The 17,438-nt window shown below is 28.2% G+C and overlaps 2 protein-coding genes and 1 pseudogene across 5 annotated transcripts; 2 read left to right on the top strand and 1 right to left on the bottom strand.

The window, feature by feature from the left end:
- Positions 1-3,548: 3,548 nt before the first annotated feature.
- Positions 3,549-5,720, top strand: LOC111301155 (uncharacterized). The gene is made up of 2 exons (XM_022896622.2): positions 3,549-4,353; positions 5,354-5,720. The coding sequence occupies exons 1-2, from the start codon at positions 3,697-3,699 to the stop codon at positions 5,510-5,512; spliced, it is 816 nt and encodes a 271-aa protein (XP_022752357.2). The 5' UTR covers positions 3,549-3,696; the 3' UTR covers positions 5,513-5,720.
- Positions 4,362-17,388, bottom strand: LOC111301154 (sulfite reductase [ferredoxin], chloroplastic-like). 4 transcript variants are annotated; one of them, XR_002691470.2, is made up of 9 exons: positions 17,108-17,388; positions 15,825-16,607; positions 15,442-15,738; positions 15,034-15,231; positions 8,222-8,356; positions 7,759-7,875; positions 7,514-7,672; positions 7,064-7,350; positions 4,362-6,542 (listed from the first exon to the last, which is right to left on the bottom strand). XR_002691470.2 is itself a non-coding variant. In XM_022896621.2 (8 exons), exons 1-8 carry the CDS (start codon positions 17,276-17,278, stop codon positions 7,135-7,137), a joined length of 2,076 nt encoding a protein of 691 aa, XP_022752356.2. In that variant the 5' UTR covers positions 17,279-17,388; the 3' UTR covers positions 6,912-7,134. The 4 variants fall into 4 exon arrangements, 1 of the variants encoding a protein (XP_022752356.2); XR_002691471.2 differs by having other exon boundaries at positions 6,390-6,536; XR_016328233.1 differs by having other exon boundaries at positions 6,440-6,549.
- Positions 6,252-6,661, top strand: LOC111301156 (photosystem II 5 kDa protein, chloroplastic-like; annotated as a pseudogene).
- Positions 17,389-17,438: the final 50 nt, after the last annotated feature.

The following is a 17,438-nucleotide window of genomic DNA, read 5'->3' as shown; positions in this document are numbered from 1 at the left end:
TATATTTAAATTTATATATATATATATATAAAATCATTATTTCTTTTGATTAAAATGTCAATTAAATTATTATAACTTAATAAAATTAACTCTCTCCCATTCTCCCTCTATTCATTGTTGTTTTCGATTAATTGGACCTCATTAGTCAATTATTGCCAATAAAATATATATATATATATATATATGTTTTTTAAAGAAGAGAGTGAATTTGCAACATGATGCATTGTAATTGAGCCACATGTCCTACAAAGAAAGAACCAAATGTTAGTCAATAATTGAATGCTTTTAGGTTTTGTTAAATTATAAACTAGAGAAGTGAATATACGAGAAATGAAATAATTATATTTAATTGTGTTTCTAGTTCATATATACCAAAAATAAATTTAAAAAATAAAAAATATATTTTTAACCAAAAATAAATTAAAACAAATTAAATAAATATTTTTTAAACAGTGTAACTAACACATTGAGCCCTAAATTGATAACAAGTGTTTAATTTTTAAAAAATAAAATCACTAAATTTATATATAAAGAAATTTATATATATATATATGTATATTAATTACAAGTAAACTTATCCATGAGCCAAGCAACTCACTAGGTTTGTAAGTTTGACTCAACTTGAACAGTTACAACAATTTTTAATTTCACACTTAAAAAATATATTTTATAATTAAATATATAAACATATTAATATAAAATATTTTAATATTAATAATAAATTTAAAATAAATGAGATTATGTTGGTGAATTAGATCTTGAACAAATATCTAAAAAATTAATTCTATCTTAATCCCGCTCATAGAAACATATAGTCACTAGAGGAGTTGAATTAGATTTGTACCAGTGATCACCACAAGTTATTACTAGCCAAGTCCCAATATACATGATTATTTTGTTTAGGGTAAAGAAAAAAATCTAAAACTTATATAAGATTATAATTAAACATTTAAAAATAAATAAAAATAAAATATTTTAATTTTAATAGTTTTAGTATGATATAAATTTAAAATCTCTTAAAACAAATAATGTTTTTTTTTGAAATAATAGAAACAAAATTATCAAGTTTTTTTATTAATTATTTATATGTTTGATTTTAGTTAAAATTTTTCATCCAATACAATTTTTTTAAAAAAGGTTTTTGGTAAAAAATTTTTACTTCCTAGTAAAGTGATAATGTAAGCCGAATAAGAACTCGTGATCTTATAACCTAAATTGAAACTCAAGCCAACATTGATAACAACTATTTTGACTCATCTTGATATCTAATTTGTAACAGCTTGTTCTTCATTACTTAAACAAAGTCACGAATGAACTGTTACCTCCGAACAAGATTATAAAAGTTAACTTATACTGTCACAATTTTTGCCTCAGAATAAGATTATGAAAGTTAACTTGTATTGGCACGATCTTGAGAAATTTGCAGGTATTAGTGTGAAATAAGTTTTCTTAATTATATATTTTTATGATAGAGTTTAAAGTTTTCTATATTTCTTATTAAATAAATCTATTTTATAATTAAACATAAATAAATTTTCTTTATGATTTTATATTAATTGATGTGAAATTTAATTTGATTATATAAGTAATATGGAGAAAAAGAATGATATTTTTTCATTTTGAGAAGTAAAAAAAATGGAACACAACCTAATCGTGGAGTTAGTGATGGGATATTGGAAGGACAAAAAAATATCAAATTCATAGGTCATTTCTTCGGATGCGTTAAAAAATTGGTTTTTATATAGTTGGATCATTAATGGATATAGTCACCGAGTCACTTCCTTTACCGTGAAATGAAGGTACATATCCAAATTTTGATTTTTTTTTAATTACACTATTTTGGGTTTTATTATAAATTTATGAAATAAAAATTAATAAATATTTTTATTTATTGCAACTTATTTAAAATAATTTTGTTTTAAATTATTTTATTTTATTCTTATAGATTAATAATAAGTTTTTATTTTATTTATTAGGATGCATAAGAAAGTGAAAAAAATTATAAATCAAATAGAACTCAATGAAAGATGAAGCGTTATCTTTTAAAAAAAAAAAACTATGAATCAAATGTCTTTAGATTTGGATTACAACAGTGTTGTTAATTCAAAAATTGAATAATAATATTTGATAAATAATAAAATAAATAATAATTATTTAAAAAATTAATTATATTAATAATAAAATAAAGATAGTTATTTTAAAATATTAATTTTAAAATTAAAAATAATAATAATTTTGCATTAATTAAAAATGAATGCATTGATAATTTTAAAATTTTGTTTATAATTAAATATTAAAATAAAATATAAATTTACATTAATATTGTAATATTTTTAAAATTAAATTTAAACAAAAATAAGATTTTTATTAATAAAATAATAAATTAGATAGAGTCGAGCCATACAGCCTTAAAATTTCTTCTAAAGTCTAATCTGAGATAAAGGTGTAATCGATTGAATTCGAGTCGATATAGTATTAAATTTAAGCTCAAACTTGACTCAAAATTCAAAACTCGAAACTTGGTTCGAACTCAATCGAATTGTATTTTTTTAACTAAAGTTCGACTCGAAATAAAAATCGAACTATTTGAACTCACTCGATTAGAGTCTATTAACATGTAAAAATAAACTTAATTCTTATATTTGATAAAAACTTGACTATTTATACTCAAACTCAAACTCGATTTCAAGATATTTTATTAATTAACATAATTAAAATATATTAAAATATAAAAACTTAATTAGGCTCACGAATTACTCAAACTGGGTATAAGAATACTTGAATTCGACTCGATTGATAAGTCAAACTACTTTAGTTTGAGCTCAACTCGATAATAACCGAGTTGAATTCAAATTTTATTTGAATCGAATTCGAATAATTTATAAGTATCAATATATCAATTATATTTCTAGTCCGAGGGTTTGATAGACAGCTTAATCCAATTTTCGTTTTTTTTTTTTTTCTTTTGCTTAGTTTTTTCCCAATGATTCATAAAATTCAACCAATCCAAAAATACGCATCTTTTAGACAACAATAATAGAAAACTTATCATATTTAAAATTGTGTGAAGCTAATTTGGGATCCAATGCAAATGGCCTCTGTGACCTAATAAGCATAAAATTGGAGGAAATGGAATGAAATTAAAAGCTCATTTGGAAGGAAAAGATTTACTTGAAGTTTTTCAGATAAGTTTATAAAATTTTTTATTAAAATTAATTAAATAAAGATTTTGATTAAAAATTTTAGTATATAGATCTGCAAATTTTTAAAAAATTTTAATAAATTTTTTAAATAAATATTTTTAGTAAAAATTTTAACATAATATTTATTATTAAATAAGCACAGATAAAATTTAATTATGAACTGTATTTTCAATAATTATTTTTATATTATTAATTTTTTCATTGAATTCTAAATTTATCTGCTTAAAGTTTTTTATTAAAATTTCTATTAAATTATTTTTAATAAAAAAAAACATACACACGCACACACACACAAACTTAATTAAAAAATTTTATATAAATTCTTGCCCGTTTGGAAGCCTAATTGGGCACCAGGACTTTCCTTAATTAAAAAAAACAAATCCCAAGTAAACCTAAAACTCTTACCTATTCCTCTTGCCCTCGCCGCTCTCATAAAAAACCGCTAATTATCTTGTAAACACACGCCAAACAAAGAAAATAAACCAAAAGCAAAATGGCAGAAAGAGGCGGAGGAGAACGTGGCGCTTTCAGGCGTGGCTTCGGAGGAGGCCGTGGCAGATCGGACCGTGGGCCAAGAGGCAGGCGCCGTGGCCGCAAAGATGAAGAAGAGAAATGGGTACCCGTAACAAAGCTTGGGCGTTTGGTGAAATCCGGAAAAATAACTTCCCTGGAGCAAATCTACCTCCACTCTCTCCCCATCAAAGAGTACCAAATCGTCGACCAACTCGTTGGCCCTTCCTTGAAAGACGAGGTCATGAAGATCACTCCCGTCCAGAAACAAACACGTGCCGGCCAGCGCACCCGTTTCAAGGCCTTCGTCGTCGTTGGCGATGGAAATGGACACGTCGGATTGGGGGTGAAATGTAGCAAAGAAGTTGCGACGGCTATAAGAGGGGCGATAATATTGGCGAAATTGTCGGTGATACCGGTGAGGAGAGGGTATTGGGGGAATAAGATTGGAAAACCTCATACAGTGCCGTGCAAAGTTACTGGGAAATGTGGCTCTGTTACTGTCAGGATGGTGCCGGCTCCGAGAGGTGCGGGGATTGTGGCTGCTAGGGTGCCAAAGAAGGTGCTTCAGTTTGCTGGGATTGAGGATGTTTTTACTTCTTCCAGGGGTTCTACTAAGACTCTTGGTAACTTTGTCAAGGTATTCGCTTTTTTTAATATTATTCTTTTTACTTTTTTGGTTTTTGTTGTTATTTAAGATTGATTTTTTATTTGTTTTGATCTATGTGGAAATAGGTTGTTAATAGCGTTGGCAAATTTTTTACAATTCTGATTCTTCTATGTTGATAGTTGACTGTTTGTCCAAGTAGGCAAGTATCAGGATTCTTTTTGCTTTCTTTTTGATGAGCTATGGTATTCTTGATTTATTTGCATTAGACTTGGTACGTAGGTTATTGTCTTCTTGTAAGATGTATGGTGCTGGATTACTTGGATAGAAATTTTTTAGTGTTGTGCTTTTGGATAGTTGGTTACTGTTACATTTTTTAAATTTCTGGAAAGTTGGGTATTTTTTTGGTGTCCTTCCCCGTGTTACGGGATACTGGTTTAATAGAAGCATATTTCATCCTTTACTATTATGTTTTCACTATGTCATACCTGCCTGTGATTGTAATGGAATTGTTGAAGGCATCTTTTGTATGACATAAATTGGTAATTGATGTACGGTTGTGAATTTGGGATATTGTATGACTTGAATTTTTTAATTCTTTATGGGTATGGTTTCCACTGATGGTATTATTTTGTGTTTAAAGGTTTGATGATATGTCTATGGGGAGTGTGGGCATAGATGCTTGGCTTAGTTAAAACTGTGTGACATTTTTGAGGACAAATTCCCTAACATATATTGCTGTAGATTTTGTACTCATGGGTGACACCACCTCTGTAATTGAGGTTGAATGCATGTTTTTCCCAACTGATTATTTCAAGTCAATTTTTTGTTGCTAGTGGAAGTGTGGACTTGCTTGGCTATATGTTTGTAATTATTACCCAGTTCCTGAAATTATTTGTTCTTACTGAATGGAAAATCAGTGTACTTTGCTGCTAGATAGCTGTATATTTGCTGTATGATTTGTATTAGAGATGCTTTATTGAGTTATTTCTGATCTCTGATTATGTGTTGCTCTTGGAAATGTAAATTGCAGGCTACCTTCGAGTGTCTTTTGAAAACATACGGTTTCTTGACTCCTGATTTCTGGAGGGAGACTCGTTTCACAAAGTCTCCCTTCCAGGAGTATACTGATCTGTTGGGAAAGCCAGTGAAGACACTTGTACTTGAAGATGCAGAGAGGGTGGATGTTTGATGGTGATGAGCTATTATTTAAGACAGCGGCTTTAGTGCCTAGGGTAGTAATACGAAGTTCTTTTCACTCGTTTTAAGACAATTTCTATGTTTACGTTTTTTGCTTTTTGTCATCAGAAATTTAGCACTTGTTCACCAACTTAAGTTTTGTTTTGCTCAATCCAGATACTATATAAGCTAATGGTCATATGAGTTGTCTTCTTTTCCTAGTGCTGCTTGTGCCTTAAAGCATAGTTGCTTATGGGGCTGGTATTCATCGGCGATAGTTCGTTTTTCGGGTAGAGATGTTCATGACTTAACATTCAGTTTATTAGATCCCCAAGGAAATTTTGACCTAACAGAGTAAAATGAAATTGACATCCAGGACAGATTTAGCAGGCTGTACCTTGGGTAAAAGGTTTTTAGCTGCTTTACCACCGCCTATTTTCTTTGGCACTTTTAGTTTTATTGAAGTTTTACATTATTAATATTTTGAAATTTATAACTGATGTTGGGTATATTCATTTTTTTTCACGTCCATACCTTAGGCCTAGATTAACCCACACGCCGCAATGACCCATTTGCCCCAGCATTTCTGTGGGTAGGGAAATGGATGATGGATTACTGACACGCATTTCTCATGCTATTTCCATGACTAACTAATAATAATAATAATCAATTCCATCTCCTGAATCAGTAAAGAAACAGAACTTGCAGAAAATAGCAGTGCCCCTCCCCCCCACCCTCCCGACTAGACAGACATGGCTTCAACCAGCATGACAGCCTTTCACCTGCCTGGCTCAAGCTCAACTTTGACTAAACTTCCTTCCACGACTGCCCGCAGAGGGCAGATTGTGGCCAAGGCTGCAAGAGCCAATGAAGGAGAGAAGGCCAGCTGGGAGCTGAAGCAGGAGAGCAGCAATGGAAGGAGGGAGTTGATTTTTGCAGCTGCTGCTTGCTATGTTGCAAACAATGCCACGGTTGAAGAGCCAAAGGCTGGGACCCCGAAGCTAAAAAAGAGTATGCTCCTGTTTGTGTGACAATGCCTGCAGCTAGCATCTGCCTCAAGTGAGACTCTGATGTTCTCTAAATTTAATGTTGATTTTAACGTGAGATTCATGTAAAAGTTGAATGGGAATTCGTATCTTTTTATTGGAGAATACTTGTTATATTCCTCTTCTTCTCCTTCTACATTTACCAAATACTCATGATGTTAATCTCTAGCATCAGCTTGAAGCTCAACTACCCTAGTGGGTTAAAATTAATAATTCCAAAATGAAGGATTTGGAATTTGGAAATGTGGGAGTTCTGAGTCATATAGCCTGTATTCATTCTATGATGTTCTATCAAGTTCTTTATGTTCTATCAAGTTCTATCAAACTTGCCACTTTAAAGTTTTCTGGTACACGAGAAATTACTAGTGGTTTAGAAAATATATCTCTATTCTCCACAAGCAAATGATATAAGTTGCCAGAAAGCTTATGCAGCTAGATCCAATATAAGCTAAAACTATAACAAAACTTGAATATAAAATGATTCCAAAAACCCAAATTTCATTGGTTCCGGATGTTACCTAATAGAAACAAGTCCAAAGGAGACACCAACAATTCTGTCGGTGGATGCAGCAGCAGCAGCAGCAATTTCTCAAATGACTCGTTCTCTTTTCCCATTTTGCTGGGCAGCAACAAAATTGCGGATGACTTCTATTGCCAGCTGATGAGCATTCTTGTTCTGCAGCTTTGCAAGCTCATCCATGGCCTCATATGTCTCTTTATCAACAAATGGTTTTAGGTTATGCCTTCCTGGTGTTTGCACAGGACCTTCCCATTTGTCCACCAGCTCTTGAAGTTTTTCAAATCCCTGAGAGAAATCAACATCTTTATCAGTTGCAAGGCCATGAGTTCATTCGATCATAAAAGAATTTTTCAAAGAATGCAGAGAATAATTGAATAGGACTAGATTATTTCTCCACTAGGCCCAACGAGAATAAGAATGAAAAAATGCTAGTAGTTCAAGTACTTACCATGCGGGTTGTGAAGTGGCCAAATGATTCTTTGGGTTGTCTTTTTTGTTTCCAGCAGTAGAACAAAGGTTCAAAAATTTTTTCAAGATCCTGGACTTTGACTTTATTCATAAAACTTCTTGCTAATTGTGTTTGATTAGGTGTTCCTCCAAGCCAAATCTAATTTTAACAACAAAAACAAAATTACCATGTTATCCTAATACTTCCTTAAGATTTAAAGGCATCAAATCAAATAATTGAACTACCTGATAGCTGTTGGGACCATCACCAACCAGCCCAAGCTCAGCCATGTATGGTCTAGCACAACCATTAGGGCAGCCAGTTATCCTTATCACCACAGATTCATTGTACTTGAGACCAACCTGAAGTTAGGCAAGCACCTACATGTTTATTAGAGTTCCAAACCTGGTTTAAAATGAATTTATATAATAGATATGAAGGAGAATTGCACAACTGACTAGATATGAGAATTCTCACACATAAATGCATCTGGAAATTTGAAAATAAAATGAAAGACGTGCACAGTACATCTTTAAAAAAAAAATCATGGAGAAACATCCTCAAAATGAATTAAGTTAAATTTCAGCTTCCAAAGGAGTTGACAATTTCAGTTGAATGTGATGCTAACTTAGTTGTTGGGCCAGTCCTTTTGTCAGTAAATAAGGGGTAATTTACACTTAACAAAATTGTATTATTTAGAAAATATACCTTCTCAAAGACCGCTCGAACCCGCTTGAGGATGTCAGGTATGCCACGTTCAGCTTCAGTTATTGCCAGTGGGCAAAGTGGGAAAGCTGGGCAAGCCATAGCAGTTAAGTTCAGCGGTTCCACATATCTAGGATGCTGTTCACAGCGAAAACTAGTAAGCTATACATCAAATTGAAAGTATATACCATAACAATAACAAAAGAGAGTAAGGTGAACAAGTGCTGAGATATAGATCAAGAAGCAAAGGAAACAGTTCCAAAACAACCATAGAACATTATTGCAACCCAATGAATATTTTAGAAAAGAAGGAAAAAAAAAAAAAAACAAACAGCCTAAAGATTAATTGCAAACTAATTGATAGTAATTCCTGAAAAAGTTATTTACAGACAATGAAGCAATTGCTCCATGCTGTAACTTACAACAATCCAACGGTATATAAAACATGAGAATTTCTTGAGCAATTGATATAATTAATCAATCTGAAAAGACATTTTAAATATTAAGATTTTGTGTGATAAACCCACTCTTGCATTGTGGGGGTTTGTCTACAGTAAGGATACAATATATCGACTTTATTTTAATGTCATGAGATATCATTATATTTCATGATACATCATGATAAATTGTAAGAATAATATAATTAATAATAATAATAATAATAATAATTTTTTTATATTGTCAATTTAATTATTTACGTTAAAACAATATTTTTACGTTTATTCTTATATTTTATTACGTTTAGAATTATCACAATTCTTTCTTGAGATATTATGATAATTCTACCCTATTTTACACCAAATAATACTAAATTTACGACTATTTTCATCTTTTTATGTTACGATACTTTTAACACACTTTACGTTAAATTATACCAATTTTATGATTATTCTTATCATTTTACGTTAACATTCATTTTTAGATTTAAAACTATTTTTATTTATAACAATTTTTTATGTTTTTAATTTAATTATTTATGTTAATTACGCTTGTTTTTATATTTTATTATATTTAAAATTATTACAACCTTTTTTTAAGTATTACCACACTTCAAACATATTTTACACCAAATTATACTAATTTTACAATTATTTTAATCTTTTTATTTTCACACTTATTTTTTTTATTTAAAATTATTTTTATTTATAGTATTAATTTTTATACATTACAAATTTATTACGTTTCAATAATTTTTTTTTTATGTTTATTGTAACTTTTCATTACATTATTACAATTTTTTTTATTAAGGTGTAACATTACTTCAAACTATTTTACGTAAAATAATACCAATTTTACAATTATTCTCACCGTTTTATGTTTATTTTTATTTTTTGTTTAAAATTATTTTTTATTTGTAATAATAACTTTTTTTACATCACCAACTTAATTATTTAAGTTATAATAATATATATATTTACATTTGTTATTATCTTTCATTATGTTTAAGATTATCATAACTTTTTCTTCAAAGTGTTACAATCTTTCTAATTATTTTACGCCAAATGATATCAATTTTACGATTACTCTCACTTTTTTTTTATATTAACACTTATTTTTCAGTTTATAATTATTATTTATTTACAATAATAATTCTTTTATGTTGCAAAAAATATGATTTATATTACAATACTTTTTTTAATACTTATTCCTACTTTTTATTATATTTAGAATTATCATAACTTTTTATTAAAGTGTTATGATACTTTTAATCCAATTTATGCTAAATAACACCAATTTTACAACTATTCTTATCATTTTACATTACAACATTGTAAAATATTTTACACCAAATAATTTCAAATTTTCAATTATTCTCATATTTTTACGTTAACACGTATTTTTTTGTTTGTAATTATTATTTATTTATATTAATAGTTTTTTTATATTGTCAACTTATATTTATGTTACAATAAAATTTTTTACGCTTATTTTTATATTTTATTATGTTTAAAATTATCACAAGTCTTTCTTAAAGTATTACGATATTTTTAATATATTTTACGTCAAATGATACCAATTTTACGATTATTCTCACCTTTTTACGTTAATACTTATTTTTTATTGAATTATTTTTTTATTTATAATACTAATTTTTTTACGTTACCAATTTATTACATTTCAATAATATCTTTTTCATTTATTATTATATTTCATTATGTTTAGAATTATTACAATTTTTTTTTTAAGGTGTAACAATACTTCTAACTATTTTACATTAAATAATATCAATTTTACGATTATTCTCACCGTTAACTCTTAACGTTTTATTTAAAATTATTTTTTATTTATAATAATAGTTCTTTCTTATTGTCAACTTAATTATTTATGTTCTAATAATATCTTTTTACACTTATTCTTATCTTTTATTCTATTTAGAAGTTTTATAACTTTTATCTTAAAGGTGTTATGATGCTTCTAACTATTTTACGTGAAATAATACTAATTTTATGATTATTCTCACTCTTTTTATATTAACACTTATTTTTTTAGTTTAAAGTTATTAATTATTTGTAATATTAATTCTTTTACGTTATCAAAAATATTATTTATATTACAATAATTTTTGTACACTTGTTCTTACTATTTATTATGTTTAAATTTAGAATAACTCTTTGTTAGGGTGTTACCACAATTTTAATCAAATTTATGTCAAATGACATCAATTTTACAACTATTCTTACATTTTTACGTCACAATACTTCTAACACACTTTACGCTAAATGATTCCAATTTTACAATTACTTTCACTTTTTGTACATTAACACCTTTTTTTTTGTTTAGAATCACTTTTTATTTATAATAATAATTTTACAATTATTTTCATCTTTTTATTTTCACACTTATTTTTTTTATTTAAAATTATTTTTATTTATAATATTAATTTTTATACATTATAAATTTATTACATTTCAATAATTTTTTTTTTATGTTTATTGTTACTTTTCATTACGTTATTACAATTTTTTTTATTAAGGTGTAACATTACTTCAAACTATTTTACGTAAAATAATACAAATTTTACAATTATTCTCACCGTTTTATGTTTATTCTTATTTTTTGTTTAAAATTATTTTTTATTTGTAATAATAATTTTTTTTACATCACCAACTTAATTATTTAAGTTATAATAATAATATATATATATATTTACATTTATTATTATCTTTTATTATGTTTAAAATTATCATAACTTTTTTTTTAAAGTGTTACGATACTTCTAACAATTTTACGTCAAATGATATTAATTTTACGATTACTCTCACTTTATTTTATATTAACACTTATTTTTCAGTTTATAATTATTATTTATTTACAATAATAATTCTTTTATGTTGCCAAAAATATTATTTATATTACAATAATTTTTTTTATACTTATTCCTATTTTTTATTACATTTAAAATTATCATAACTTTTTATTAAAGTGTTACAATACTTCTAATCCAATTTATGCTAAATAACACCAATTTTACAACTATTCTTATCATTTTACATTACAACATTGTAAAATATTTTACACCAAATAATTTCAAATTTTCAGTTATTCTCATATTTTTACGTTAACACGTATTTTTTTGTTTGTAATTATTATTTATTTATATTAATAATTTTTTTATATTGTCAACTTATATTTATGTTACAATAAAATTTTTTACGCTTATTTTTATATTTTATTATGTTTAAAATTATCACAAGTCTTTCTTAAGGTATTACGACAATTTTAATATATTTTAAGTCAAATGATACTAATTTTATGATTATTCTCACCTTTTTACGTTAATACTTATTTTTTATTGAATTATTTCTTATTTATAATACTAATTTTTTTACATTACCAATTTATTACATTTCAATAATATCTTTTTCATTTATTATTATATTTCATTATGTTTAGAATTATTACAACTTTTTTTTTAAGGTATAACAATACTTCTAACTATTTTACATTAAATAATACCAATTTTACGATTATTCTCAACGTTTTATGTTAACTCTTAACTTTTTATTTAAAATTATTTTTTATTTATAATAATAGTTCTTTCTTATTGTCAACTTAATTATTTATGTTCTAATAATATCTTTTTACACTTATTCTTATCTTTTATTATGTTTAGAAGTATTATAACTTTTATCTTAAAGGTGTTAGGATGCTTCTAACTATTTTACGTCAAATAATACTAATTCTATGATTATTCTCACTCTTTTTTATATTAACACTTATTTTTTTAGTTTAAAATTATTAATTACTTGTAATATTAATTCTTTTACGTTATCAAAAATATTATTTATATTACAATAATTTTTGTACACTTGTTCTTACTATTTATTATGTTTAAATTTAGTATAACTCTTTGTTAGGGTGTTACCACAATTTTAATCTAATTTATGTCAAATGACATCAATTTTACAACTATTCTTACATTTTTACGTCACAATACTTCTAATACACTTTACGCTAAATGATTCCAATTTTACAATTACTTTCACTTTTTGTACATTAACACCTTTTTTTTTTTGTTTAGAATCACTTTTTATTTATAATAATAATTTTTTTATATTCTCAACTTAATTATTTATATTATAATAATATCTTTTTACGATTATTGTTATCTTTTTTTACGTTTAGAATTATCATTATTTTTTCTTAAAGGTGTTACAACACTTCTAACAATTTTACTTCAAAAAATACAAATTTTACGATTATTCTTATTTTTTTTACGTTAACACCTATTTTTTGGTGTAGGATTATTTTTTATTTATAATACTAATTTTTTTAACACTACCAATTTAATTATTTACAGTTTAATAGTATTTTTTATACTTATTACTTTTTATTACTTTTAAAATTAGTACAATATTTTATTAAGGTATAACAATATTTGTAACTATTTTACGTCAAATAATACTAATTTTACGATCATTCTCACTTTTTTACATTAATTTTTATTTTTTGGTTTAAAATTATTATTTTTATTTGTAATAATATTTATTTTACATTATCAACTTAATTATTTTTGTTACAACAATAATATCTTTTTATATCTATTGGTATTTTTTATTACTTTTATAATTATCACAACCCTTTGTTAGGGTGTTACTACATTATTAACTCATTTTATATTAAATTATATCAATTTTATGATTATTCTTATATTTTTACATTAATACTTATTTATTTGTTTAGAATTATTCTTTGAGTTTAAGGTAATAATTATTTTATATTGTCAACTTAGTTATTTATGTTACAATAATATTTTTTTACACTTATTCTTACCTTTATTACATTTAGAATTATCATGAATTCTCCCTTAGGATGTTACGACATTTCTAACACATTTTATGCCAAATGATACCAATTTTACAATAATTCTCAACTTTTCACAATAACCAATTTTTAATTAAATTTTTTTAAATATTACATTATCTTATCCTCTTTTTTAGGAATTTAAAATAGATTGTATTTATCTGTTAAAAATGTCTTTTATTTTATTTAATTAATAATATTTAATGTTAATTAATTAAAATTAAATTAATAGGTTAACAGGTAATTAATTATTTTTACAATTAAAAAAATCAATGGTTTATATTAATTTTTTATATTTAACGGTTATTATTCAATGACCTTATAATAAGGTCAAAAAATTTAAACTTATTGTAGAAGTTCCATGCATTGTGGTTTTGTAACTTAATTACTTAAGCATAGACCTGCAATAAATCCAAGGTTTTTAGAACTTTAATAGATTGACATCTTCAATTCTTTTAATCATTACTTTGTAGGGTTAAAATAATCATGCATGCAACTAATTGTCCTTCAGGCAATGATTGGGCAATACTTCACAGATCATATAAGAATTTTTTTGATAAACAATTATATTTAACATATTACAGCTAGATGAGACCAAGCACTGACAAGATATGGAGAAACCAAAATAACCTAGAAGGCTAGAACTTTTAAGCTATTATCAAAATAACCCGTGTGAGAGTGTGGACACATAACATAAGTTGTTAGTACTCGATCTGTTCCACCTCAAGGGATCAAAGAAGAAACATCAGAGTCATGAACCACGTATTAAGTGATGGAACTTGAAAGGCGACAAAATGGCAGCGTTTACGGATAGACTAGTAAAAGAAATTGATTGGAAGCCTGATAAGGATGTAGAAATAATGTGGGAAAATATTACAGTCGGAATTTAAAGGGTTGCTAAAAAGACACTTGAGGAATCTAGGAGTAAGGCACCATTAGGAAAGGAATCTTGGTGGTGGAACGAGGATGTGAAAAGGCAATTAAAGCTAAGCCCAGAGCATGATTCTCTTATTTGGTTTTTCATACAACCAACCCTAGAGCATGGGATATAAGACTTAATGTATTGTTGTTGTTGTTATAAAAGCTCTAACTGCCACTACTACTTCTATCGAGCCAGCATCCTAGTTAACCCACCTTGAAGTTTATTATTTGAAAGGGAAAAAGAAACTGAAAGATATAATAAACTGCAGCTTCATATCTGCTGTCCAATCCAGTGGCATAACTGGTTCTTATGATTCCAAATTACCAAACCAACTTGTCTAGCTACTAATATGCCATGAAATCATGTAACTTTCAAGTGAACTATCAATGCCAGCAGCTAATTCTTAATTAATCGATTTCATTATTTATTTAAAATCTGAATTACATGTCATATTGGCAACCAAACCCAACCAAATAGGCAAGGCAAATATTCTTAACCATTATATTAATATGCTCAACTCTAGAACTTTTGCAGAGATTGTAGACTGCAGATTCAGAAAATCAGATAGGTATAGTAATAAACATCTTACCAGCAGGCCTGCCTGAGCAAGAGCTGTGGTAATGGGACGCCTCCATGCACTATGAATATCACACAAAATAATGTTTTGGTTTGGGGTGATTCGCACATTTAAATTATACTTCTCTATTACTTCCCTCAATGTCTTCTTCATTTTCCCACCAACACGACCATTATCTACATGGAGCCCGCAAAATAAAACACCATCCCCCTGCCAAAAGTTTGTAACCAGTCAGAAATGTGACCAAGAAGATCAAATGCACAGGATTATAAGCTAAGGATCATGTTTGAGTTTAAAACAATACGATTGAGCACAATATCAAAAGATTACAACACAATGAGTTACTAAGCAATACAAAGTTAAGATCATAAGCTGAAACTAAAAAATCATGCATGCTATCTCCAAATTCAAAACACAAACCTGCTCGTGCCATCCCAAGTAACTCTTAAATTCCCACTCAGGCAACCCATGGAAAGGTTCAAATTTCTTTCCATAATATTGCTCAACAACACTTCTAAACTTTTCAATCCCCCAGGAGCTGATCAAATATTTCATTCTACTATATTTACGGTCATCTCTTCTGCCATGATCTCGTTGTGTAACAACAATAGCTTTAATAGCATACAAAATGTCCTCTTTTGGAACGTAACCCAATGGTTCTCCCAAACGTGGGAAAGTGGTCTCCAGCCTATGTGTTCTTCCCATGCCACCACCAACCTGCAATGCCAATTACAACAAATGGATGCTTTTATGTGTAAAAGTACATAAGAAAAAGATATAATTCTGTCATACGGTAGTCTTACATATATGTTGAACCCCTGAGGCTCCCCATTTTCATCAGAAACTACCACAACACCAATATCATTCGTGAGAATATCCACTGAGTTATCAGTGGGCACAGTTACAGCAATCTTAAATTTCCTTGGCAAGAACTGAGTCCCATATATCGGCTCAGGAGAATCAATGAAATTCGTTCCATGAGAATTGTCTTTCCTGGCTTTCACTACTTCTGGAGGTTCCGAAGTCATGAATCTCTCCCCATCGACCCACACATCATAGTAAAAACCTGACTGAGGAGTTAACAGTGCAGCAATGTTGTCAGCAGTTTCCTGTGCAAACAGGTACTCTTTTGTCATGAGAGGTGCAGCAGGAGCAAGCACATTCCTATTGAGATCCCCACACGCACCAAGAGTCGAACCCATGTTTCTAATAATGGTGCTCATTACGGTCTTGAGGTTCTTCTTCAAAACACCATGGAGCTGAAACGTTTGCCTTGTGGTCAACCGTAGTGTTCCGATACCAAACTGATCGGCAAGATCATCCATTGTCAAGTAGAGTTGGTTTGAGACTTTCCCACCGGGGTTTTTAGTACGAAGCATGAACGAGTAAGACCTTGTACCACGCTCATCTCTGTTATACTGTTGATAGCTCCCATGGAACTTAATTAATTGCGTTGCAGCCTCGTTTATATTGGGTGCATCCGTCAATATCTCCTCATTAAGAGGATATCTAATGAAATTGCTTTGTTCTTTGAATATCTCCACTTTACTTCGCTTTGTCTCTGTCGTAGTTTCAGGCTTCACTGGCTGAAACGGGATTCAACAAGTTATTCAAAAGAAAACCTTTTTACTTTTTGCAATTTTAGATTTAACTAGGAAAATTGCTAAAATTATTCCAGCATAAATATATGCATTGCAATGAATCTTATTTCACCGAGGAAAATATATCCATTTTAATAGAAAACACTTGTGCAATGCAAGCACCATTTTCTTTGTTTTTATTTTTTTAAAGATGGAAAATGAGATATCATTCAAATAAATAAAATTTAAAGAAAAAACAAAGGGAAAAATGGCTCAATTGATCATTTGATGCTAGCATTTTTCAAAAAGCAATAAATAATGAAACAAAAAAGCAATCTTTAAAGAAAACAAAAAGCTGAAAGAAAAGAAAATGAAAAGGCATATAAGTTGTAAGACGTTATAAAATTTTCTCAGGCTTTCTTAGCTTCCAAACAACAAGTAACGTTGAAAATGAAATTAAAAAAAAAATTTCTGAAAAAAATGAAGAAAAGCAGAATTAAACTGACCGTGGAGACGTCTCCAATGAGAGAAGGGGTGGAGATGGGAATCGAAAACACGCGAAGATTCCTCGATAAAACTATAGAATGCGAAGATTTCAACCCCGTCAGGCTCTGCACTCGATTCTTTGGATCGTTCGGTATCACGGTACCCGTTGCAATTCTAAACGACGTCATCATGGCTTCAAAGAAAAGCCAAAGCCTAACGCCCTTCAGCTAGGGTTTTTCAACCTTCTTTTCAAATGAAGAAGAAAAAAAACACAGTGGAACGTCAGTGAAGGAGGAAAAGCAGAGACTTTGATGTAGAAATGGAAATGGAATTTATTCGTTTTGGCTAAGG

The sequence above is a fragment of the Durio zibethinus genome, chromosome 15, assembly GCF_047325235.1.
Source record: "Durio zibethinus cultivar Kanyao isolate XHJ-2024 chromosome 15, ASM4732523v1, whole genome shotgun sequence".
Classification (NCBI taxonomy): Eukaryota; Viridiplantae; Streptophyta; class Magnoliopsida; order Malvales; family Malvaceae; genus Durio; species Durio zibethinus.
Note: the sequence above shows the minus strand (reverse complement) of the source record. Positions and strands in the feature narration are given on the sequence as shown.